This window comes from Vanellus vanellus (assembly GCF_965231255.1).
Source record: "Vanellus vanellus genome assembly, chromosome: 2".
Lineage (NCBI taxonomy): Eukaryota > Metazoa > Chordata > Aves > Charadriiformes > Charadriidae > Vanellus > Vanellus vanellus.
Genome location: NC_138906.1, coordinates 23,523,989 through 23,550,728, shown reverse-complemented (window position 1 = coordinate 23,550,728; position 26,740 = coordinate 23,523,989). Strand labels below are relative to the sequence as shown.

The window sequence follows — 26,740 nt, the reverse complement described above, 5'->3', positions numbered from 1 at the left end:
AGGAAGAGAAGTTGCTATTATTTCTCTAATGCAGAGAAATTAATCTAAACACAAAATTTAAGGAAGCACATTGGATGTTGAAATCTATAGAACAGTGCTCACTGTAATATAGATGCTCACAGTAATTCAGCTCTATAGACTAATGGACATATTCACCTTCCCAATTTTTGCACAGTGCTGTTGTCATATATTTCAAGATAATCCTTTCTGCAATTATAATCAAATGCCAAGTTAAATGAAGTGAAAGTCAGGCGGATAAGGTGGCCGGGTTGAATGTCGATAATCCAGGTACAGTTAATACCATGTGGGTAGACATCTGGGTGACCTGGACTTGTAATGGTTCCTTCTGGTCCAGTGAGAAACTCACCACATACTGTAGAGATTTAAAACATCGGGTTAAATGATATATTTATTAAAAAATTAGGCAGTTATAAAATTTGTTACTTTTCTTTCTGAAATTTTGTAGTCTTTTTTTTCCTCAATGAGTACTACACTAACTGATTTAGAACTTACATCTCATTAAACCATCATAAAACTTGATGGCCAACTATTTTTGGTCTACAGGAAAATTTGGGAAGTCCCAACACTCTACATAGAAAACAACAAAAAAAATCCTTACCTGTATCTATGGGCCAGTACTCAGCCCTGAAGCCAAGGTTGGTAAGAGAGGAAGCTCTGAATTTGATATAGAGATTGTTCCGTGTAGATTGCAATCTAGATGGTACAGCTGTACCACAGTATTTCTCCAAAAGAGGAGAGTCTGCATTGTTGCCATCTCTGACCTGAAGAACAGTGCATTCAAAATATCCCATACAAATTTCCATTATGTTACAATTGTAAGCATAAATGAACTCATAAGAACCATGTAAAAGAGATCCTTAGCAAGTCAAACCTCACCCTTTCTTCACATGGTTTCTACTGCAGGCACATACAATGCAACCTTATGACTGCCAGAGAAGCAGTGTCCCACCCAAAGCATGTCAGATGGAGAAAAGTTGAGATCTTACCCCCTCAACAGTAAGTGGCACATAAACCTCCAAAACCAGGTCTGTTTATTTAAAGACCCCTGCTACTCGACTCTGATTATCAAAATGATCATATCTTTGGAGAACCAAGAAAAGGTTTGGGATCCCATTATGAACCTGGAAAAGCTTTTATAACTGCTGTAAGAAGCGCTTGTCTGTCAAGCAGTTCTGCTGTGGTGGAGATGAGTATGAGAAGGAACATACAGATAAGAATCTATCTACTATTCATAGTATAAGTATATTCTTCTTTACCTCAACGTAGTCTGAGTCACAGGTGGTTGTATTTCGAATGTCAAAGTCGATAAAGTTAAGAATCACCACTTTGCTAGCTGGCTGGGAGATGACCCACTCACAGGTCTTTGGGTGAGAGGACATCCTGGGATAATAAGGTGAACGGATAGTGCCTGCTCCAGACAAGGAGCCTCCACAGGCTGCCAAGAGACACCAAGAATCAGTACTTGTGATGAATGATTTCAAGGAGTATATAATGTGATGTCTGTCAAATATCACTATGAAATTAGAAGAAAGCCATCCCTAAAAACCTTTCTTCTTACAGCATCTACTACAGATCATCCAAGTAGTATTAAGTATTTAAAAGAACATATCGCCATAAGTGTAGCATAAACTTACATACAGAAGACCAATCTAACTGTGCCCATGAAAACTAATGGATTTTACTCATTTGTTTCAGACACATGTAGATATGTTGGTGATTAAGAACTAAAAGATATGAAAAATTAAAGCAAAAACATTTAGGCAGAATTATAGCTATATCATCTTTGGTATGTTAGCAGTAAGTGACTTATCGTTAATAGAAGCAATGAGGGGTGCATTTCCAAGCATGCTAGGAGTGCCTACAACAGACCTACTGCAGACATCATCTTAGTAATTCTAAAAGTAGCAATAAATAAATAAATTGACTCTTTTTTTTCTTTTCTTTCTTTTGAAGTTTGTTTTAAACCCATTATATGGATAATATAGCATGGAAATGACTGATAGTGTCCAAATTACAGATCAGTTCACTCTGCAAGTCACCAGTTCCTCTTACCAACTTGATAAACGCCCCTGAAGCTAGCCCTTTGTACAGAAGCATCAGACTTGAACTTGATCCAGAGACTGTTGCTTGTAGAAGTGATTGGAGACATGAGTGTACTATGACAGAATTTGCTAATAAGGGAAGACATCTCACTGTCACCATCTCGAACCTAGTCATCAAAAAGAAAAAAAGAAAAATACCAGGTCATAAAAGTGTTGGGATCTGATATTCGGATAAAATTACAACCTCACAAGAGCCGCTAAATTACAAAAGAAGTAACTATTTTACTTGTTTATAAGAGGGGTAAAGAGCCATCACAGTAATTGGCACAAGCACATGATTTACAAGACCTCAAAGGAAGGAGCAGATGATCAGCACAGAAGACACGCAGACACGCTAGTGTTACAGGACATTAGGATGAAACAGATCTTCTCTATGAACCACAGTTTTAGTACAAGTTTGGCCTATGCTTCCAAAAGTGACACCTTTCATATGAAATAGACAGGTAAGGTGCTCACCAGTGGTAGCTAAGAAATTTTTGACAGCACTAAAATCTGCTGGGGAAAAAAGGGGGTATTTGTGATTTTCTTGCTTTGGCCATGAAGCTTCTAGTGAATTTTCAATGGCACTTCTCCAGAACAAGCATGTGTGCCATCACACCCATACATAACTGCAGCCAGATAGCTCACTAACAGGAGGTACAACTCTGCGTCCCTAAAGCAGTAAAGAGGTATACTGATGTCTTTCCATTACTTTATCTGAAGGGTCCAATTCATGATAATGACAATATCAGGGAATCACTTCCAGCTTTTACCTCCTCCGCTGCCACTCTACTGACCTCAATCAATCTGCTAATCAAAGAAATGTGTATTTTGTGTTTTCCCAGAACTTGATTATAAATCCTGATTATCAAGGGGACTAGAAAGGAAAGAGGTATTTGCACCTCCGAACTTCAGGCCCTGAACCCACAGTCCTTAAGTAAGAGTAGGTACATCCAAGGAATCACTGGTATAGCCAAGGAGATCTGAACACCCTCTGAGGTGCTCATCTCATTCCAAGAGGGCAGCCAACAAGCTGAGGTCCAAAAAAACAGGTCCCCTGATATTCACCCAGGAAAAAAAATGCAATTCTTCTCCAACAGATTCTCCTGAAAACAAAACAACCCTTTTCTGCTGTCAAAGCAGTGGTTGCTCATGTAGCTAGAGATGCTTGTAAATGCACCTATATGCTGTTGACCCCAAAAAATCCTTCCAGTGAAATCATTGTCAAAGCCAGGGACATCCAGCTTTCAGGTCCCCTCTCATCACCTCTTCTTTCCTCCTTAGATATATTCCTCCATGGGCTGGGAGAGAAGGCAGCGAACCCTTTCGGTGCCCTGATGAGCAGGCAGAGGCTGGTTTGCTTGCCCAGCTTTGACAATCTCCAGCTGGTGAGATGGCTTTCTGAGTAACAGATATCTTTAATATCTGCAACTTGAGCTTAAGGTGACAGAATTATTCTGGATTTACAGTGGAGCAAGTGAGATCAGAATTTATGCTAGAATATTTAGAAAATCTTTGGACAGTAGTGAAAGTTTCCAGAACAATAGTTCACAGGAGTTTACATTTTTTCTTCAGCATTTTTTTCTCCTTACATTTTTGGTTTATAAAGCCCAGTGAGTACTGATAAAAATAACAGGTTGTCTAAACCGTGTGAGTAATGTCTCCTATTGCAAGTTAGAAGGACGGCAAGGAGAAGGAGCTGCCTTGGCTAATGCCTTACCTCTGCAGCACCATGTCACAGTCTTTCTTAAATAAGAACTTTTATTGTCTCTAGTTTCTTATTGCAGATCCCTGGTCCCAGGCTGTGCCTTCCTTAGCAAGACGCTAAACATCCCTCCCTGAGCAAGTGCCTGTGAGCTGTGTCTGGTCCCTGTGGAAGCTCTGCAGGTTTCCTGGTTTCTCCAGGGATGGGAATAATCTGCACCTTTTCAAAGTGACAAAAACAATTGTCAGAGATTGACTTTTAAACTAACTTAAATACCCAAAAGCTATCTCCCTAGCTGAACTTTGTTATAAAACCCAGTGAGACGGTATTTCAGAAAAATATATGTGGAAAATCAGGCCTTGATAAAAGAGTGCAGTGTTTTAGTTGTACCAACTGTCCTGGTGAGAAAACATTGGTCCTGTTTCTCTGCTCTGGGCTGAGCCACCAAGCGAGAGGTTAGGAAGAAGAGGAGAGAAACACAGGGAAACTGAACTGCTTGTGACTGATCAGCAAACAGCCTTGCTGAACTAATACAAACTGATTGCGTTCAACAGAAATGGTTTTGTTTCTCTGGCTGCTGTGAATTTAGCTGCTGTCCTGCCAGCAATTAGGCAACAGGAGTGCCAGGCCAAACAAACAAAAGCTGTCTGTTTTCATTAAACACACTTCCCCTCTCATTTCAGAAATTAATTACACTTCATTCCAACCAAAGTCTCTGAATTAGAGGAGGAGGGAAGGCAACAATGTCAGCACAATAACATCTTTTAAAAACAGATTAACTGCACGGAGCTCACAGGGGCCTATTCCCCGCTTGGTCAAGAAGAAATTAAGCACAAACCCAAACCCGCGCTGCCACGTAGCCACGCAGCCAGCAGCACAGGGCTTGCCCCTGCCTGCTTCAGCTGTGGCGGCACCGTCGCTAATTGACTGGGTGTCTGCACCCAGTTTGTTTTACTTCTGTTTACCTCTGTGCAGTACAGCCACAGTTTTATACGGGGAGCAGTGCCCAGTACTCATTTCGTAGGATGAGGTATTTATGACTGTAACACAATGACGCAGTGTGGAGGAATACAGGCCAGGTATGACAGCAGACGCCTTGAGACATGGCACGGCACAGAGGAGCACTGAGATGCGGTGACAGAAGAAGGGGAACAGGGCACCCGACATGAAGAGCTTATCAGGCCCTGATGGCACCACCAGGGCTCATTGGCCCAGCCTGGCCCCCCAGGGCCCCCACACCCTGTCCATGGCCCGGGACCCCATGTCCAGCCCCCCAGGGCCGTGAGCCCTTGCCCCAGCCACACTGCAGCAGAGCCAGTCTCCAGCTCCCCACAGCCCTGCCCTGCCCGGCCACGGGCTCTGCTGAGCCGGGCCCACCCGTGGATCCACATCCCAGCCTGGCCTTGGCCCACCCCTGTCCCCATGGAGGTGTCTGGTGCCCGGGGCTGCCCTGCTCCCTGGCCAGGGCAGTGGGATGGGCCCTGCTCTGGCCCTCAGGGGAGCAGCCAGCCTGCACAGCACCATGCCAAACCTCAACCCCTGCCAGTTAGAGACATGCAAACCTGGGGCTGGACAAAACTGGGTTTAGGGATAACACAGACAAAGAAATGGTATCTAGTGTACTTAAAAGGCACCCTGTAGTAATAAATTTGGATGCAACATGAAGCTGCAGACCAATGAAGAGAGAGCTAGGTGTAAAAGCAAACAAAAAGCGCCTCAAGTGGATCCCAGTTAGTATCAATATTACTATTGTATTATTACACTTTCCATATAGAAACATTCTAACTCTACTATTATTTTTTCTGTAATAATTAGATTTAGACTAGTAACAATTCTTGAATTAGATGTGTAAGATTTCAGCTATGCTAACAATAAACTCCTGGCTTTACATATGTGTGTATATATATATATTTATGTATACATACATATATAGATGCTGTACTTCCTTTTTGTTCCTTACAAGACTTTCCATCACTCATGACAACACCATGACTCCAGAAAATGCTGCACAGTGGCTATGGCATTATTTCTATTTTTCTTGTATTTGGTGTGCATTGACCAAAGGTCCAAACTCCACCTTAATCATGTACAGCTGATTAGGAATTAGTGTTAAGCTAGACAGATTTTCTTGTTCTCTTATCTTTGCTTCATTCCAAATGTGCCCCTGTGACTTTTGGACCCTAATAAATTGGTATAGTTAGTTTTTTGATTACCACCTATTTCTGCAGCGGCCCTTTGGACAGAAATTATGCGGCATGGTTACACATGTAATCAACCTTTCATATCAACTGACTAAGAGAAGTCACCTCAATATAATTCGATGAACAACCAGTGTGACTATCCAGCTCCATATGGGTGAAGTTGAAGTATATTTTTTCATCCTCTGGCTGTCTGATAATGTAGATACATTGTCGGTTGTTAATAAAAGGGTTAGGCCAGAAAGGGGATGTGATAACCCCTTCACTATCCGTGTAATTTCCTCCACAACTTGGATCTGCTATATTAAGAAAAAAAAATATGTATCAATTGAGATATTCACAATAACACTTTCAGTTTAGGCTTCCTTTGTACAATGGCTGCAAATCAAAGAGGATTTTTTTTATTATTAAATAGCAAGTGTTAATTACATCCACTTACACGTTGTCGGCTATATCTTGGGAATGTCACAGACCAACCTTTAATGCTGAATTTTACTTACCAGGAGATGTTGTATAGAGAATGTGGAAGCCTTTATCAGTAACTAAGTCATCAGAGTGAAAGTGAATCCATGCGTATGGACCAGTGGTTTGGAGCGGAGGTGGAGATCCAGTGCTACAGTATTTACCAAGGACAGGGTCTTGTGGAAGAAGACCATCTCGAATCTAGACAGAATGATAGATCAGTGTTTAGGATTATTAAATGTGTGCCAACTGTGAACAGTACCAACACTCTTAAAGTTATCTTGGGGGCCCCAGGAGATATTTTAGATGGTGGTTGGAGGGAAAGCTCATAGGAAGTTTCCTTCAAACGCACAGGAACCAAGAAACTGACCTACCGGTGTAGCTGTGATGGTGCTCCTAGGAGAGTCATCAAGGGTTTTGTGAAAGGGAAAGAAAGTATCGTGAGATCTACTGTTGAACTGTTTTCCTGAAATCATGCTCTGCATTGCACAGTTTTGGAGAACATACTATTCCACACCAGCTTCTCATTTCCATGACTGGATATCGGTGAATTCTGTAACCATTACTTTGCACTTGAGAAAAAGCCCTAAGCTCACACAACAAGTCATGGACTGCACTATAATATGAATCTATTAGTCTCATTCCCTCATAGTTTTCTTTAGGCTGATTAATTCTCTGGGTTGACATTTGACAAGGAGTTTGGAGACTGAAATTTGTAAAGTGAAAGCTTCCCACCAGGTATTTGGCCTGAATCTCATCCTCTTTAGTTGCAAGACTTCTACTGATTTCGCTGGAGTGTGATATCATCATCTTTCCATTATATTACCTCTATCTGAGTGTGTATCAATGGCTGGAATAAGTAAAAATTAGTATTTCAACGCAGGATTTAATTTTCAAACAGTCTCCTGTAGGTACAAAAAGTTTTGAAATAGCTTGTTTTGCAATAACATAGTGGTAAAATGTTGTCATAATCCACAATTAAACTTTACCTCTAAATGGTCATAACTGCAATTTTCATGGTGTTCGAGGCTTAGTGTGCCAAAAGCAAATGTGATGAGAAGGCCAGGAGTGGTTGAGATGGTCCACAAACAGTCTCTGTTTACAGGATAGTTACCAGGGTATCCTGGAGAGCTTATTGAGCCATAAGTACCCGTCAGCTCACCACCACATTCTAACAGAAAAGAAACATGGAAGAAGAGAGTCTTTAACACCACATGTCAGGTCAGAAGATTAATTCTCCTGTAGTGTCAAAACTAGGTACAAATTTGGGATCCAGAATAAATTCAAAAACAAAGACCAAGCCAAAATAACCAGCAAGTTACTTCTCTCTTTAAATTTTACAATTAATTCTGCAATTCAATTATAAAAGCAGAATTCCAAATATTTCCTGATTTGCAGAGTAAAAGAAAGATTCTTTTCCAGTTATGATGGAAATATCTTTAGGACTATAATCAAAAGCACTGTGTTTTGGATTGGATTTACAAAATTAATCTGAATTTCTGTACTTTGTAAATAGTCACCATGTTTTATGCTAGCACAAGACTGTTTTCATTTAAAAAAGAAAAAAAAAACACGTTAATTACAGGGAAGGCTGTTTTATATATGAGTAATTAAAAAAAAAATCCCTCACAGCATAACAGTTGGGAATGGTAGGGGTAATTTGTGTGTTATACCTAAGGAATAGCTAGTTTAGTCACATCTATACCACTCTCCCTCCCTCTTTGCTTCCACCCCCCACCCCCCCAAAGGATCTGTTTTCACTTTTCAGTATCCATATTAATCAATTAGTAATTATCTATCTAATAATGTCAATTGAAAGAAACACAAAAAATCACATTAAAAGCATTTCAGTAAATATTTCTGAAAATAAAGAAACTGTTCCCCCCCGGAATTTTCTGTCCTTTTTTACTCTATGGTTCTTTCAAGACACAACCCATTGCACACTTTTGTTTCTAGACAATACACAGAACATTGAAGTGAGCTTGACGTTGCACAAAATGATTTGGGGTTTATCTCTAGAAATGCGCTGCCAGCCTCCTGGAAGAATCATGCCAGTGGCGTTACCAAGAATTCAGGCAGAAATGTAAAGCAAATCATACCAAAAATCTCATAGATAATTTAAAATCAATTTCTGTCAACATCTGTCATGTTTGGAAACCATGGTTCAAACTCTTTGGCATCTTGGAAATTGTCAGTGGCAAAAAAAAGGTGACTTGCTTGTTCAAAGTGAGAAACTGAGCAAGATTACTTCTGTGAGAAAAGAGAACTTATCATCTCCAGGACCATATGCTTTTTGGGAGATTCCTCACAGAAGGTATAAAACAGCCTTAAAAACCAGCAGAAAGTTATTCATACAGAGGCCTACAGTTGGAGTTTAAATATTTTAAAACGACATGTATGTCTACATTTCAGCCTCACTCCTTAGTAAAATACTGTCCTACTGCTCCTAATGTTTCCTAATCAAGGGAAATAAGTAATTCATTTTGCTCCAAAGCCATGAAGACGCTAAATTACTTGACTTTTCATGAAGCTTACCAGGATCCCGAGATTCCCATTGAACAGTAAAACCTCCAGCTGTAATGGTGTGGTTGGAGTAGAACCAAAAATACAGGGAGTTGTGAGAACTGAAAAGCTCTGGAGGAGGTGAGGAGCCACAGTATTTTCCCAGCATGTGCACTGACGCTGAAGGCCCATCATGGATTTGAAGGAAGTCAGAGTTACACTCATTACTTGCCTCCAGTTGGAAGAATGGGAAAGTAATATGCAGGATCTAACAGGAAGTAACAAAGCAAGAAATTTCTTTTTTTTTCCATCTGCTGAGACACTGTTTATGCAGTAACTCTGTATAGAGCTGATATATGTGTTCATGCAACCATGAGAATCTACAAGCCATTATGCCGTTTCCTGAAAAGTTCCAGGACAGAAGATATTACAGAACCTGAAGGATCAGAAGGAAAGAGAGAAGATAGATAGGAAGGAATTTGGACAGGGAAGTTGTCTGGAAAGAACATTATTCTTATAAACTAATAACACTAAAGTGTCTACCATATATGGGAAATATATATGTGTATATATTTCAAGCAATGTGAAAGGATTGAAATACAACACAAAATACTTCATTCCAGGTTTCCCATGACAGTTTTCTCATCAGATAATTACCATTTCTCATCCTTGCTATGGTTGAAAGTATTATCATGGGAGTTAAAAAAAGAAATGGTCTTTTTTTTGCACATATAAAGTCAGTGTCTCATAAGCCCACGCTAGACACTTAGTGACATACACAGCTTTATATGTGTTCAGATTCTTCACTGATGTGCTTTAATATAGCTCTGCTGAAGACAGTAGTGGCTCTCAGGCTTAAAGCTGAGGATATGTCTCACATATGTATAATGCTGTATAAACCACTAGCAACCACTGGTTTATAAAACTACTTGATTCATTCCATGAAATGTCAAAAATAGATCAAATATTTAGATGCCAAGTAAGAAGTCCCGTGCTAAAGTGTGAAGTAACATATTTTGTGGTTGTTATTTATAACACAAGTGGAATTCCAGATCGGAATCAGAATATGCATTTGAGTGCAACATTTAAAAATTAATGCTTAAAAAAATTCAAATGTTATTACACAAAGCCATTGACAGTGTGAATTCAGCATTCCACATTTTTGGCACTCAGAAATCAGAAAAATGAAATTGTTCTGGGGTCACTTAGCTCACGAACCAGCTGTGGAGCCCAGCAGAGCAGAGCTTTTTCTCATGCAGCTATTCACAGACGACATTCTAAAGCAATGTAAAACAGGCACCTTCTCTAGGTGGTTGTAGGTGAATAAATTCTAACCCTCAGATGAATAGGAAAAACCTTGAAAACATAACCCGGGCAAATTCTTAGGCTGAGGAGCCTGAAGGCTTGTAAGGAGCTTTTCTTAATCTAAACTTAATCTTTTTGAAAAACTGGGGGTTTGGAGCTGAGGGGATTTGATCACAATATTGGAATATATGGCATGAAGAGAGTCACATTTGCTCAGATGAGCTGAGGGGTCCTGCAGAGTGGAGGTTTCTTTAACCTGAACTCTATTTTACCTTGTTGGGATTAGTTTGAATAACCCAAGCGCAGCTGACCCCACTGTTGTACCGCTGGCTGTTTGGGTTGTTAGGATAACTGAAAGTCCCCCTGAGGCCTGAGAGATATCCTCCACAAACTGCAGAAAGAGAGAGAAAATTGAACAGATTAATTTGTGCCATCACTATACAGACTTAAACAAATCTTAACTTTCTTGCATAGCTTTGGCTTCCTAAATAATTAAAACAAGGGTGAAAGATACTTCTATAAAAGACTCTTCAGGATTTCCTCTAAAGTGGAATGACATCACAAAAAAAATGAGCAAAATGACTCCCTGAAAGAAAAATAGTTCCTGGAAAAAGAGCAAAGATTTTCAGCAGGAATATGTGGATACTGCCAAAAGATGTTGATTCTGTCTCAGGAAAATGTACATAAACTAGTTTGTTTCCAGAACGTTACCTCCAGATTGAATCCTTAAATTTTTCACCTACAATGAAATAACATTTTGAAGCTAACTTTATATATAATCTTTCTCAGTAGTGGTGCATCATAGTAGTTATCCTTCAGATGGTTTATTGTCCCATTTATTCTTTTTGGTCAGATAATACATCTTGTGGTAGACCGTGGTCTCTTCTCTCACTGACCCATTCAATGAATGGGAGGTATGAACTGGGAATCCCAAACGGCTACAGAAAAATATGTCCATAAAGCACCCAAAATACAATGCACATATAGCTACGGTGTATGACAAGCAGCTGATGCTAAAGAAATAATCAATTCTCAGCAAACTGAAATTTTATTTGTATTTTGTTTCGAGGAGTGGTAAAAAGAATATAATTGTTTGAAGTGTTCATGTAAAACTTCTCACCATTTCTCAAACAGATTCAGAATTATCATGTCATAAAATGTATTATTTTTCCCTTGACTAGGAATTTTTTAAAAAGTTGATACATTGTGATTTCTCACTGGATTAAAAAATGGTTTTCTTTCCCTTCTATTATGAATGGTTAGAAATATTTTTTTTCCACATGTGCTTAATAATAAAACATTACCGGTTAGATATTTAAGGAAAATAGGAAAGAGGCTGAACTAGTGCTAAAACAGAGTAGATTTCACAGGGGCTCAGTGAAAGTTTTACATTCTGTATTCTGTGAAAAGTTAATCTGCTTTCTTCACAGCAACATGCAATAAATATGAGACTTCTGACAGATGGTTGCCACAGGGATGCTCACTGGATTGCTACCCTGACCTTGTTTAATTAAAATTAATGTCAAAAAAATCCCAAACAAACAAAAAAAGTTTTATTAAGAAGAAATGTTAAAGGCAGGACCTTGCAGTCACTCTATAAAACTCAGAGTCCTCCATTTCATGGATGAAATTTCTTTCATTAGATTTCTGTTTGAAAACCTGTTCTGGCTTTTTGTCTTGACAAAAAATATCAGGAGCTCTCAGTCTCGCAAAAGTTAAATAGGTATGCACAATTCTCCTTATATCAGATCCTCTTTCCCGACCATCTTACCAGACCACTTTCTCAGGCACAGAGATGTGATTTTCGGATGTCTGGCATCTAGTCAAGGCCAGTGGGCCTGCAGATCAACTTCATTGTTATGCTTCTATTGCTAAACAAGGCAGCTATAAACAAAACTCATGGTAAACTCTGACTCCACAGGACTTTGGGTTGGGACTTGTAATCTACCAAGAAAGGGTTTGTTTTCCATCACAACTTGGTCTTATTCACATATTAATCGTGTACACCAAGCATCTACTCGTTGAAGCCTCGTGGCCCATTTCTCCTGAGGAGGAGGTCCCGGCCGTACCTTGCTGGGCAGTCTGGCACTGGGGTCCTGTCCAGGCACTGGTGCACTCGCAGGAGTAGCTGTTGACCCCGTCGGTGCAGCTTCCCCCATTCTGGCATGGGTTGCTAATGCATTCATCAATGTTCTCCGTACAATTAGGGCCGGTCCAGCCTGCATTACACAGGCAGAAATATCCAGAGATCATTGCCTACAGGTATAAGGAAATGCAATAAACGTGGAACACCTAAAGGAGTCAATGCAGTCAACAGAAAGACTGATATTTACACTTATTTTATGTGGAGATATCAGAGCAAAGAAATAAAACATTTGGAATTTAACGGCCTTGATGATCACTGGTAAATACCAAAAAAAAACCCAAAGCCTAATCAGATTATCTAGCTCTTTGCTTTTTCTATTAAGTTATTTATTTGCAGGGCTCTTTCAAATTACTTTCTAAAAAGTCAAAATCTGTATTCATTTAGCATTCAGAAAACTGTTTGCTTGGCTTTGAAATTATCACCCTAGAAACCAGTCAATCATATTATCTACACCTTATAAATAGCAAATCAAGATAACGGTGGCTTATAAATCATTTCTCTCAAGCCTGTTCTCTGGGAAGTCTGCACTGCAGTTACGTGGGCTGTTAACTTTCATTTTCACTCTGAGGAAAGTTAAATGGGAATAATTTCATGCCTTCTCTGCGTTATTCCTTATTCTGTATTTCTCTCTCCCATTTATTTTGTCTCAACCATTACTACTTCTCCTTATCAAGTCTTTCCATACCTCTAACTTTTAATTTTTTATGTCCTCTTTCCTCATATTTCTTGTTTTATGGACACGCTTTTTACAGGTAAAGCAGAACATGGTATTCCAAGGCAAACACTAACAACCCCACCTTTGATGACATACAATCAGTGTGCTATATTCTCTATTCCCTTTTGTATTCTATGTTCATGTCCTCTGTGTCCTGAGCAGAGATTTTCAGTATGATGGAAGAGGATTTTGATTTGTAGTTAGGGCACAGAATGCTGCTTTAGAAGATGAACAGGTGTTTTCTGATCTGCATTGCATGATATTTGATTAACATAACATTTCATCTGTCATTACGCTGGCCAAATATAGCTCTCCTGTTCCTCTATTTTATTAGATGCTCTGTAGTCCCATTACTGAAGTATCTGACTGTGTTATTATCTTTAAGTAGTAGTTTGTAGCCATGATTGCCTACAGTTGTATGTTAGGATATATTTAGGGGAAGACTTCATATCTTTTAATAGACTAACTAAAATAAATAGTTTCTAAATAGTCAGAAAAAGTAAACTAGATCTGGGCACAAAAGGCCCTTAAAATACCTGGGTGAAAAGACAATAGGTATCTACAGAAGAGAGAGCGAGGAATGCTGGTAAGGGATGGAGTGGAGGTGAGGGGATCGTCTCTTTTCACACAGAAAGCGGGAAAAGGTAAAATATAGAATCATAGAATCATTTAGGTTGGAAAAGACCCTTAAGATCATCGAATCCAACATTTAACCTAACACTACCAAGTCCATGTTGTATGTCCCATTTTCCCCCTGCCATCCAGGATCATCAAAAGTAGTATATCTGCAGACCAATGTGGACAAATGGGATCAGACTCTACTGGAACAACAAATTTACCATTTTCAAACATTTCTCCAAAACCATAATCATTAATATCCTCCACAACAGAATTATCAAAATCCCCAGGTCTGCAGCGTGGACTTTCCTCAGCACAGCACACCTCACTGAGGAAGACAAAAGGCCTTCACAGGATCCATGTGGACAAACTAAATGGCCGTTGCTGGAATTTACACCACCGATTACTAAAGTTCCAGAACACCGACTTACCAGAAGGACTACAATTAATTCCCATGAAAAACCCTTTCCATACCCATATAAACAGCCTGAGACTCCAGGGGGATTCTCACAAGATCAGCCTAACTGTACTGGATATTAGCAGCCTGAAGGTCAGCAGAGGTACTGGTTTTATTATCATGGGTAATTCTACCATCATCCAAGGGGGTAAATCACTTTTCTACCCTACCAGGGACAGCCATTCGTTAGTTCTCCCCCACCAACACCCGCATCCCATCGCTAGCCTGGGGTACCAGCTACAACCTCTCAGGTTATTAGTGCAAAGATTGCTGCCTCTACTTCAAACACAAAGAAATGGCTTGTGTGCCCTGAAACTCACTTTATTTTCCCCAGGTGTATCCGTTGATCTCTCGTTCCCCTCTGACTTTGCCTCATTACCTTTAGTATGTCTGCATTCAGCTTTCGGTCTCACCAGTCTCCCTGCTGTCACTGGTTAGAACTACGCAGCGCTGTCACAAAGTGTGAGGAGTCCAGCACTTACCAAGCACTGCCCATTTGCACAAGGTTTTTGCAGCTGACAGATATCACTGAGAGGAGAGCACCCATGTGGCCCATATCCACTTCCAGTGTACCCAGATGTGCAGGAACAAAACGGCATTGGCCCTTGGGAGATGAGACAAAGAATTTGGTCCTTGTTACAATGACAATACCAATGATGACAGTAAGTGTCCTTGACACATAAAAGCAGAGCCTTTATATAATTCTAACATATTTGATCTTTTGATACCTTCCCTGGTCAGTGTCCAGTTTGACCATGGAAAGATCCCTACTGTTCCTTTGCTATGGGCGTCTGAGAGTCCAAGGTCACCTTCATGGGAAGTGATAGGAGTAGTAAAAATGTATTTAGGGAAAGGAGAAGAATAGTAAAAGTGGCTGAAATTGGAAAACTGCATCAAAAAAGTGAAGCTCTCCACATTTTTATGATAAAATCTAATCTTTGGTGAAGCCTAAATCTATTTTTGTCAGTGTTTGTGGAAAAGCCTGCTGGTTTTAGCTAACCTGCCTTGTAAACTCCTTCGGGTGAGGCAAAACTGACTGAGAAGGGGCTGCAATATAAATACGGTGCTACAAAGTGGATTCAGCCTAACCAAACCCTCCTTCACTTTCACACGGGTATTACTTACAGTCTTTAAGAGCACACCATACCTGGAGCTGAGGTACAAGTAGCCAAAGGATGGCATCCTCCATTATTTATTGAGCAGATATCAACCTGGGTACATGTTTGACCATCTCCCTCATAACCTGTTCAGAGATAAATCTCAGTTAGTCTATAACAAACTATGTTCTCTGAATATTGACAGCTAAACAATCATTTGGTGAGAAAAAAAAAATAATTTATGGTGTAAAATCATAGTCTTCTGCAGTTCAAAAGAAGTTGAGATCACCACTGGAGTATATCTGGCATATTTATTATTGTTCCTACACTGCAGGGATGGATTCTGATTTTAACTAACTCCTCCCATGACTTTAGAAAAAAGGTATATTAGTATTACCAAAATATAGGTGGGGTTATAGTGAGGCCATAGGAGCTCAGCTCTCTCAGCCACCATGTGCTGCCTTCCCTACGCTTCTGCACCCAGCCAGCCCCGACCTACTGCGGGCTTCCGCTGTGTGCCAGAACTGCTCTTGCGTCTCAAACACAACATCCACCTCCTCTCAGGAGGCTCGGCAGGACCAAAGCACCGCAGCATGATTCTGCATGGCCAGAGCTGAGGTCCACTACACCGCATCAAAACTTGTCTGAGTCTGCGTTTCCAGTGTGGTGATAGCCCATCAGTGCTCAGTAACTGAGAGCCTTTGCTACCTGCAGTCTGTTGCCATTTAAGTAGCAATCGAAAGATCAATTAGAAACATTTTTTCCTGCTACTATTTCTAGTATTGATAGCATGCACTTCATAAAGCATTTTAAATCATAAACCACAAATTATAAAGACATAAGTCACAGCTTCCACTGCTTGACCTGTACTGCAATAGAAACACTGCCTTCTTAGACAGCATTCAGAGCATGACAAACAATTATCTTGGCTTTTTAAGACAGACAATACAGCTGATTTATGGCACATGGGATACCCTTTCAATGAATACAATGAAATTACTATCACAATTATGCAATCCTTGTTTCCCATTAATGATCTTATAAAAGAAGTACTTCATTAAATCATGGCTCTAATACTGAAAAGGGTTACCTAGTACAAGAGAAACACATTTCAGGGGATCGTCATTAGAGACATACTCTACAAAATATCATTAATAGATGAAGCAGTGTAAATAATACACTCAGACTCTGCAGAGCAGAGCATGTGTCATTCATTTAGTGGCCAGCCCAGCCCAAACCATGACAGCATTCTATATTACAGTATTGCTTTGTGTGTGTGATACTTCTATATATAAGACCAATCTTCAGCTTCTTAAGATTACCATAAAACAGGCTTAAATGTGCTGAGTCTTCATCTTTTAAGCCTTTCTATAGTTTTATCAACAAAAAAATCCATTTTACCTGGTGGACAGAGCCCACAGTGGAAGGATCCGAATGTGTTGATACATTGAACCATGGGCGCTGTTGAGCAGCCCCCATTATTACTTTCACATTCATCAATGTCTTGGCAACTGTAGCCGTTTCCTTGCCAGCCTAAGAAGAAACACAGGAGAGAGAGACAATGAAGTAGAAAATGCCTGGCCTTTTCATTTTCTTCTTTGACAAGATCTTTTTATAGAGCAGAAAACTATGACTTTTGAATTTCATTTCATTAACCTGTCCTTCTCATAACTGATGAAAATTAACACTGGTCTGTAAAATAGATTACAAACAAAACAGACTGGAGAGGTGTGTTCAAGTACATTTTATTTTAACTGTATTCTGGATGTTCCAGAATCAAACACACTTTAACCTAAAGAGGAGGCAGTTCTGGTCTAGTACACATGTACAATTTGGAACAAAGTACATGTAGAATTTCAGGCAAAGCTTTATCATAACTCCAGTTAAGTGCTTTAAATACCCCTCCTATACACACTACCTACCCAACTCAGGAAAAGGTATCCTAGGTTATATGGCTTGAGGGGACAAATAGATTTTTGTATTGCCTTAGGGATGTGAGCATATGGACATGAAGGTACCTCAGACCTATTACATGAAGGTAATAAGACAAGATGGACACGAAAGTACCTATGGACATGAAGGTACATCAGATTTATTTAGATGTTCATTTTAGGATGGGATAAATCATGCATTAGACTCCACTGCCTACGTTACCTAGATAAGACAACCTAGAGGCATTTATTCACTCGAATACAGACAAAAGCATTTCATGGAGTTACTCTCATCTGGATGCTGTGTCTGTGATTATGACATATAGGCAGTACTACCTGCTGCCACCCCCTCCCACCTGAGAACGCAGAAAGACGTGATACCTGCGGGGCAGGGATCACACGAATAGGAGCCTGGTGTGTTGTGGCACTGCACAAGTGGATTCTGTGAACATGGATGATTAGGGAGGCTGCATTCATCTATATCAGCACTGCAGGCAGGGCTGCCAGGAGGGGACATCCAGCCAGTGTCACAGATACAGCGGTACTTGGGCTGCCACAGCAAACACCACATTACACATTTAAGACAGTTAGAACAGTCAAGAAAAGTGCAGCAGGAGTTCGTTTTATAAAATGTCTTTTAGACTATAGCAAGAAAGCTTTCGGAGCGTTACATATTTCACACATTCTGCTTTATAAGTTGCTTTGGTAGTTTTCTCAGACTACTTCTTCCTCTGAATTTACCTGTTTACATTGTGGAAGCAACAAGAGGCTCATTCATTATGTTCATAAAAGAAATCCGTAATTTACCCCAAAGCTCCCAGAGAAAATGAACAGCAATTATGAGCTGTACATAAACATAATTAAAAGTCATCAACTTGCTTTGAAACCAGGGTAAACAGATCAGTGTAAGCAACCTGAAATCAGCTTGGCTGTTTTCTTTTAAGCAAGCTGTTCAGTAATCTGTGCAATGTGCATCGCTGACATTAAACTGCAAATATACATTTTCTTTGAGGAAAACAATTTTCTCTCTAGTGAACTTAACTAATGGCTAGATTTCAGCATTTATCTAGCTTTGGTCCAATTAAAGCTAATGGGAGCTTTATTATTGTCACAGGAGCAGATGCTGCTAAGCCAACACTGAACCCTTTTGAAAAGCTTCTCCACAGAAATGGGCAGAAAACAAGTGACAAGTTGTGCAAACCTTTGGAAATTGAGCACAGAAATGATTTTATAGCATAGCATGAACAATATGCAGTGTGTCTGGAACGGTGTATGGGTGTACAGGAGCATTAAAGAGCACAGGCATGCCGGGGTGGTTTTGGAGGGCAGCTCTGAGTGGCAGCTCCCAGGCCACTGGCAATAATGTTCCATGGGTATGCCTTTTCTGAGGAAAAAACAGATTCATGATGTTTGTCCTTCTCAATCATTTAAGTAACAAAACATTCTAGCAGCTTAGAACTCCCCAAATAACGAACAGTAAGAATATTATGCTTCAAGTAAGACTTTGACTATTCAAAGAATATTCCCAAGCTCCCTATGGATGTAGTAGTAGATCTGATACTGTGGCAAGTGCCTCTAACAGGACACGAGGCATTTTCAATTCTTTCTGCTGTCCTTGAGACGACAGAGAGGTTAGACTATATTGTACAGAGGCATTTCTTGCTGCTTTTCAGTAGCAACGTGTGCTACACAGTTTTGTGGTGCTCAGCATTATTTGGTGCTTATTCATACTGTGCTTATGTACAACTTATATGTTGTTCCTTACCTTGTTGGGCTGATCCCTGTCTGCATCTACACAGATGCCATGCCCACAGAGCATCTCAGATCCTCCCTGACAGTCATCAAACTTCGAGGCACAGTGAGGTCCGTAGGTTTCTGGAGTACAGGAGCAGCTAGTGGTGAAAGCAGGCAGAAAAATCAAAATGTCATCTATGTACAGCACTTACACATCACGTATTGCCATAGTAAGAGATCATTCCACACTCTTTTTTTTTTTTATGTGGTGTTCCTCATTAAATCCATCAGCAGAGACTCAAGAATCACATGGGATTTGTGTATACCCAGGAGTGTCTGACCTTATGGGAGAATCCACAGCCTTTTTTTAAAGTCATAAGTGCATATCCAGAAATAAAGAAATGTCTAAGATGAGCCTTCAGCAGAGTATGAGCCTAGAAACCCCCACTTCAGTCAGAGAGCACCCAAACCTTGTGTTTCAGTTTATGACCCTCAAGTCAAGTGCCTAATCCCCTACGTCTAGCAATACACAGAAATGCCGTGTCTCGCCTGTCACAGAGAGAGGGGTACCTCTTCACACCCACACCTCCACATGTGGCAGCTGTTCTTTCAGCAGCAGCCCAGCTTTCAGGTGAGTGTGGTGAGCAGAAGGAGACATCTGGGGCTGATGGGGTGGGAAAAACAAAGTAGTGGGCTGAAGGGATGCACCCTGCAGCCAGGATCTGGCTTGCAGGCTGCCAGCTGCATCATGTTGTTATTTATAGGGAACACCTTAATCACAGCACTGTACATACACGGTGGAACTGCAACTGGGAGCTTCTAAGCCATCAGGTAACATTTCCCTTTTCTCTGGCCCTTTATTTCCACACGGACAAAATCTGAGGCTCTGAAATAAAACCATAAGGGACCTAAACCTGCAGAAAGCCTCCTGTCAGTTCACTAGCTTTTTATTAAAATGACTGTGACACACTTATTTGGATGCAAGTTATATGCTGATGTCTGCTCCTCGTAGAGACATATGGCAGGTACACACCCCTGTTGAATCGCTTTTAAGCTGGCTAATGAAAACTACTCTGTAAAAGCATTTATCTGCAGAATTTGATTCAGGTTTTTCCAGTGCAGCTGATCTGGACCTTGGAGCAATTTATTAATAAGATGCTACTGTCCCTGCCAGAGTGTCACATGCTCAACTGAAATAGCAGTTTGATAAGCCAATTGCAGGTAACTAAACGCTGCACCCAGGACAAGCAACCTGGATGAACTTAGGCTTAAAAAAAACCACAATCACTTAATACTTAACTGCAGTCTGCAGTACTGTAAGACAGCATGTTGATTATTGTAAGAGAGGGCAGATAAACCAACACCGTCTCACCAGTGCAGTAGCTCAACCTGGGCAAGCACAGAGGCAACGGGTCAGGGAACCAGATCACCTTTGTATGTCCGAAGTTCAGAGCTTCATGTTCAACTCCAAAGGACACAGCAAGACCATCAGAATGGCTCAAAAAGGAGAACAACGGCACTGTCTCCTGCCTAGTCTGGAAAAGATTAATCTGCTACCCAGCTAAGCTGCTCAGAGAACATCTTCAAGAAGCAGGTCACGCTGCAAGGAGCTTCAGCCAAATTGCCTTCGTTCTCTCCCATTGCTGATGGCACATCGTGATGAGGCCTCCGTTATTTTTATTCTGACACAAAAGTCTGATGGACACAGGGACCCTCACAGCCTTTCATCCAAGTGATGCGATGTCCTGTTAAGGTCCTGATTCAGGAAGGTGATTCCTGAATACCTGCTCTTTTTTGTCATACTCCAGTGCTTTCCTAAATTGTGGGTTGAAGCATGCAGGTAAAGAATCTGAACAGGGAATGAAGACTGCTTTATGCCCCAATTGACAATACTTGATCCAGTACTGCCCTTCACCTGGCATTATCACTGGGGGCTATGGAAAGTTAAATATCACCATTTTCTTTACCCGCACTCCATGCCGGTGCATATAACTACACCAGAGCAGGAGTGGGGTGACCTGGGCCCTAGAAAAAACAGCAGCAATGCTCTCACAGTTGTTGAAAAGAGCTCTGTCATGCTCTACTTTGGAATGGATTCAGCATCTGGGGAGTACTCAGAAGACAGACAGTATGTGAAAGGAGACTGGGAAGACAGCACAACGGGGTTGGGGAAAGGGCTCAGTAATCCCTAAATGCCCTCAATAATCCTGAGGGCACAATGCAAAAGCAGTAATATTAAGATTTGGATGACTTGTGAAAAGGTTCATTTCAGGAAGCACCGATTCAACAGGCACCAAGGAGGGCAAGAATTACATTGGGGAAAAAACTTATAGGAATCATGACTGTACTAACACAACGACAACACTTGCAGAGGGTTTGTCCTCTCAAACCTTAATTTAGTCACACACCTGTACACCGCACCTCTGAGCACAGTAAGAAACAACAAGTAGAGGCAGGCTGCTTTGTGTGTCATTTCTTTGACAAATGTCGGTTTGGGGACAGCTGCAGGCAAGCTACAAACATCCTTTAAAATCAAAGAAAAGCTGACAGGAAGCATCATGCACCAGTGACACCTCAGCAGGCTCTGTGTTAATGCTGAAGTGTGAGGAGCACTGCAGGAGAACTTCCCTTTTGTGAGGTTCTTCCAAGAACCGACAAAGCACTATAAGCCGGTGTTACGCCAAGCAAATATTTGTGGGGTCAAACATTTTTGTGCTGAAGCAGGACACAAAATGCTTTGCAGAAAGCTGTGGCATGCTCTCCAGCCCGCTTGTTCCCATTGCACAGGGAGAGCTTTGTTTGATATCTGACATTTATTTACCAGATTATTTGACATTTTGGAAAATAAGATGCAGAACGTTCACAGGCTGACTTGCCCTGTAAACAAGAGCATGTTTCCTAAGGAACTGGGCACAGCCAGAGAAGGATATGCTCCAGGGAACTCATGTCTACGGGGGCCCACACACGGGCAGCCCAGGCACCCTCCTGAACAGCCGGCTGCAGACAGCATTTGTCTTCCCTTTCTGCCCGGCAGCACTGTGCATTGCCTGCTCTGGTGCAGTCTCAGCAGTGCCTGCCTTTCTGGAGGGGGTGAGTTATGCGGTGTGCTGGGAATGCCAGTGATCAAGGGTGCCCATATATTCAGGAGGTTTCAAAAAACTCAAAGCCTTTGCTGGGCCCAAACTGTTCACCTCCTTCATCCCCTCACTCCCATCGGTCTCAAGGGGTAGGTGATAACAGAGGGATGGTAATGCGGCTGTGCTGGGTGGGCACGTTGGTGAGTGCTGGTTACAGACCAGCGTGCCGCATCTCACCGCCCCATCAGCACACCATGGTGCAGTAAATTTCCATTAAAGCATATGCACCTATGACAGAGAAACAGGTTACCGGAGCCAGTCTCTGATTTGCAGCCTCCTTCCCCAGCATGGCTGTGTGATAAATCTTGTTCTTGCTGCTCTTCTTGTGTCGAAGCAGGCAATGGCTTCAGAGGGCCCTCTGTGGCTGCAGTGGGCTCAGGTGTACCATGTATTGAGGATTTATATTCTCTCATACTGCCAGGGATTATAGTGCATAGATACTAAACAGATTATTCCTAGAACTTGTGCTGCAGGTGTGATACGGGGTACAAAAATGGCAAAGTATTTTACATCAGTTTTTTGTGTATAGTTTTGAAAAGTTACCTGTAGCTGCCTGGTGTGTTCACACAAGTGGCTCCATTCTGGCAGCCTAGCGCTGTTCCAGCATAAATCTGGCATTCATTAACATCCACTGAACACAGGAGGCCCTAAGATGAAATGGAAAACCAGTTTGCTTTCCAAATAACTGAGAAATGAAGCAAACCATGAAGCCAATGTTTAATATAGTTTCCAAAGATATATAAACAATGAGCCGCTATCAACACAGCTTCCTTTATGAAATATAATAACAAGACTCTATTTTTCAGCTGTTTCTGTGACCCTGGTTATCAGTCAGATGAGGGATAAAATATTTCAGATGTTTGTAGAAAGCATATGAACAGCATAGTACTGTCATCCCCCCCACTTTCCAACTTGCTAGCAAAAGGCTCAGAAAACTTTCTTTCAAACTGTTTCTATCAGGAGATGCTGTTTAATTAAGACTGAAAGCACAGCAATTTTGACCAAAATCTTGCTGGGACAATTTTCAAGTTGAGAGCCTTTGAAAGGAAGATATAACTTTTCCATCCGTAGTGCATGTAACAGTACCATTAGAGCCTTTGCCAGTAACACCTTTGGATTTAAAAAACTCAGAATGGGATTGCTTACTTACACCCCCATTTTTCTTATTTGTTTGAGCTTGAATAAACATCATTCCCCCCTCCCATTCTCTCTCTATCCTTGCGTAAGATCAACAACAAGGCATGCAGTTCAGTTCACTCCAGTCAGCAAAAACCAAAGACTAATTCTCTGCTGCGGGAACTGCCAAGCATCACTGACTTCATGGGCTATCGCCTGCACACAACAGTGCAGGGTCCGGCCCAATGGTTTGGGCTTCACTTTTTCAGTATATATTGATATTGTTGAGAAGCAAATGCGTTGCCCTTCAACCAAACAATGTGTGTGATACTGCTGCTTTGCTGTTCAGTATATCTCACTCTGTCCTGTGCAACCGCAAAATGCTACGCTTTGTCACAATTACACCAAGCCTGGAGTACCCTTACAGTTAACACACTCCACACTCAACGAAGCTAAAGACTCACCTGCCAGTTGCTGGGACAGAGGCAGAAGAAACCATCCAGTGAGTTTACACAGGTCCCTGAGTTCTCACAGGGGTTACTACTGCAGGCTTTCCTCTGGATAGCCTGAAACCCAGGAAAAGAAGAGAAAATGAGATTCCTGCTTATTTGGTGTTTCATTAGCATTTGTTTTCCAGACAAACATTTTTTTTTCTTCCCCCCCCCCTCATTCTTTCTTGTGTTCCCCCTCCCCCTTTTTTTTCAGCAAGGTGGATTTGTAAAGGTTTTGAGCTGTTTTGCTTATCCTTGTACAAAATAATGACTAATATGATTGTTCTTACAGAACAAAGAACAAGCAAGCACTAAGATGAGAAAAGCCCGGTAAGAAATATTAATAGAGACTGCTCTTTGGCAGCAGACTGCAAATCTAGATGGAGGGTTATCTTGTCGTCTTGATTCCATTGGTGACTCATCTGATAAGTGCTTTTACTGGCACCTGTAGCTGTGGCTTGTCACAAGCTCAGTGGAAAACCAGGTGACAGTTAAAAATTAGCTATTTCCAGTACAATATAAAAGCCAGTTTGAATTCTCCAGTCCTCGTCTTGACAGATCAGTGAAGGAAGAGTTTACTTCTCCTTGGTATCCTGTTGTTCTAGAGTCTACAACTGTTTTTCCTTTAAGGAATGCAGGCTCCTACTCAGTTTATGTTTTGTAAGAGGGCATTTCACCTCCTCTGCAAATCTTGGCTTTTTTGTTACCTCCTGTTACCAAAAAAAAATTTCCTGAGTAATGCACGAGAGGAAAGAAATCATTCAGCTATTTAATCATTGTAACCTCACTTTATTTACTCGGGGCATGTTTTTTTCTTTTTTGATCTCTAGTTTACTTCCCATTTACTCACCTGCTCTAAGCTTTGAAGTTTGTTGTCAAGACTCACAATCTGCAAGAGAAATGCAAATGACATTGTGCTTGGTATGAGAGTGACCACAGAGGTACGTGCTGGATGCTGGCAGGCTAATAAAATATTTTCATTTGAGAAAAGAGAATAGCTGGTATGTGAAACCAGGTGACAATTGAGTTCAAATCAGACCCCTTTCACCGGGACTTCAGTCTTTTAAGCTGTTCAGAAAATGACAGTTCAAATATGTCCCAGTTTGTCTCCAAAAAGCAAGACTCGGTCTTGTGAAGATGTATTCAGGTGCTCAACACTGAGAATGTGAATTTTCCAATGGGACTGTTTGGGTGCCCGTGTGCATGCGAAGGACGGACATCTGAGACAGTACGCCGGAAGCCAAGAAAAGGTTCACCGTATTTCAGTGGGTTATAATCACAAACAGCAAGCTGCAATTGAATCGGGGAATGTGATGGATACGTATTAGCACGATTTTCCTAAAGGGAGGTCTCTTAGGCTATAAAATATTTTCCTATAAGGAACTTGTGGCACCACTGTAAGAAAAGACACTTAAACCAAGTCAGACACAAGTTTCAAAATCTTATGTTGGAGGAAAACCTGTAGTAGCAGGGAAGTGACAAAACTACTGCATAGGTCTTTTCTTTCCACTGCAAATCCCTATTTCACCTATGGAATGTCTGTGTAACACCTGTAAGAACATATATGGTCAATTTTCTGAATTTAGTGGGACTTCACTTCCATAAATATTAGAGGATATAGTCCATAGAGGAGTTGATGGTGAACAAAAGAAAAATTCTGGTAACTGGAAATTACAGGATTTACAGGAATATTTCCATTGTCTCCAGAGTTACTGAATAAGTATCTCAACATTAAACACAGAATCTGAGCTGATGCTAAATACAGATTCTGCCCTGGTTCCCTGAATTGGAGTCCAGAAATAGTAAAATGAATCAGGTAACGATGTTAATCTCAGGAATGGAAACCTGGGAACACTGGAGGAGGATACAACAAGGGTACGGCTCACCTTGGAGGTCAGCAGAGCAACCTGCTGGGACACGTTCTGAGAGGCACCATTGGCTTTTTTAAGTTCTTGAATCTCTGCATTACTTTCTCTTACCTAAATTTAAACAACAGAGATAATGTGAAACAAGCTTGCTTTATCAAAACTCAGGAAAGGTTCATTCTTGCTTAACTTTACTATTATAAAGTCCGCTTAAATACATAGAGCTCTGTTATAGACAGTATTTAATCTTTTAATTAATTTTTGTAATGGCATGATTACTTTATGAGTCTGCAATAGCTTACTTTCATATTAGGGTACTGACATAGATAATATAAAATAACAATCATGCAAAACACATCAAACATTTGCTAATACAAATTCTGAAGACAATTAAACTATTAATGTCCAAAACTGAAAACAAAAACATATTAAAGAAAAGTAACCGGATCACCTGACTAAAAAGTTCTGCAAGGTCTTCTTCATTAATTTTTATTTTCCCCAATGGTCCAGTTCTAAACTCAATATTTTTGCTGGAGCCAGCGTGGAACACTAAATTACCCTGCTCTGAGGACAAACGAGGCCTGTTGTATTACAGAAAAAAAACAAAGAGATCATTTAGTTACACGTATCTGCCAAAGAGCTGATGTAAAAAAGAGCTGCAGTAAAGCCATTCTGTTCCCATTACTGGCACTTAGAAGCCACCATACGAACAAACGCATCTGCAAGCAATAGTACTTACTGCTCCTCATAAATGGTTCTTTTCTGCCTCTTTTTTTCATAGTGTTTTGATTCACAGCTCAATCCAGTAAGTAATAATAATACAACTAAAAGCCCAGGAGCAGGAGCAGCCCAGAGCATTGCTCTCCTCCAGCTGTCCCGCGTTTGAAGTGCAATCTCCAGTGCCGGATTGTACTGTTGCGAGCCCAGGTGCCCTTTGCTCTCACACAGCTCTTTATTCACAGGGTGCCCATGCTGCTGCCTTGTCTTGCAAGGGTAAACTTTCTCTCAGGTATCTTAATTAAAGATTGACAGCGTGCAAATCATCTAGATGTTATAAACATTTTTGTCTTTTGGTTTCAGGAGCTTTGAAAGACCATTAATTGAGATATGACTGTATTTTACCATTATGCCTTTGACCTTTGTACAGCTGAGCACCCCT

General features: G+C 40.9%; 1 protein-coding gene across 1 annotated transcript in view; it reads right to left on the bottom strand.

Annotated features, from left to right (window-relative positions):
- CUBN (cubilin) overlaps nt 1–26,439 on the bottom strand; it is a gene marked incomplete at its 5' end in the record, with an annotated part of 146,083 nt that extends 119,644 nt beyond the window's left edge. The window contains 21 exons of the mRNA XM_082479884.1: nt 157–373; nt 620–782; nt 1,278–1,456; nt 2,074–2,230; nt 6,114–6,304; nt 6,506–6,668; nt 7,457–7,638; nt 9,003–9,237; nt 10,547–10,665; nt 12,344–12,530; nt 14,693–14,814; nt 15,358–15,453; nt 16,709–16,840; nt 17,620–17,788; nt 19,004–19,130; nt 22,653–22,756; nt 23,690–23,791; nt 24,567–24,605; nt 25,603–25,695; nt 26,033–26,162; nt 26,321–26,439. Coding sequence (XP_082336010.1) covers nt 157–373; nt 620–782; nt 1,278–1,456; nt 2,074–2,230; nt 6,114–6,304; nt 6,506–6,668; nt 7,457–7,638; nt 9,003–9,237; nt 10,547–10,665; nt 12,344–12,530; nt 14,693–14,814; nt 15,358–15,453; nt 16,709–16,840; nt 17,620–17,788; nt 19,004–19,130; nt 22,653–22,756; nt 23,690–23,791; nt 24,567–24,605; nt 25,603–25,695; nt 26,033–26,162; nt 26,321–26,439 — 3,026 coding nt within the window. The remainder of the gene's footprint in view (nt 1–156; nt 374–619; nt 783–1,277; nt 1,457–2,073; nt 2,231–6,113; nt 6,305–6,505; nt 6,669–7,456; nt 7,639–9,002; nt 9,238–10,546; nt 10,666–12,343; nt 12,531–14,692; nt 14,815–15,357; nt 15,454–16,708; nt 16,841–17,619; nt 17,789–19,003; nt 19,131–22,652; nt 22,757–23,689; nt 23,792–24,566; nt 24,606–25,602; nt 25,696–26,032; nt 26,163–26,320) is intronic.
- Nucleotides 26,440–26,740: the final 301 nt, after the last annotated feature.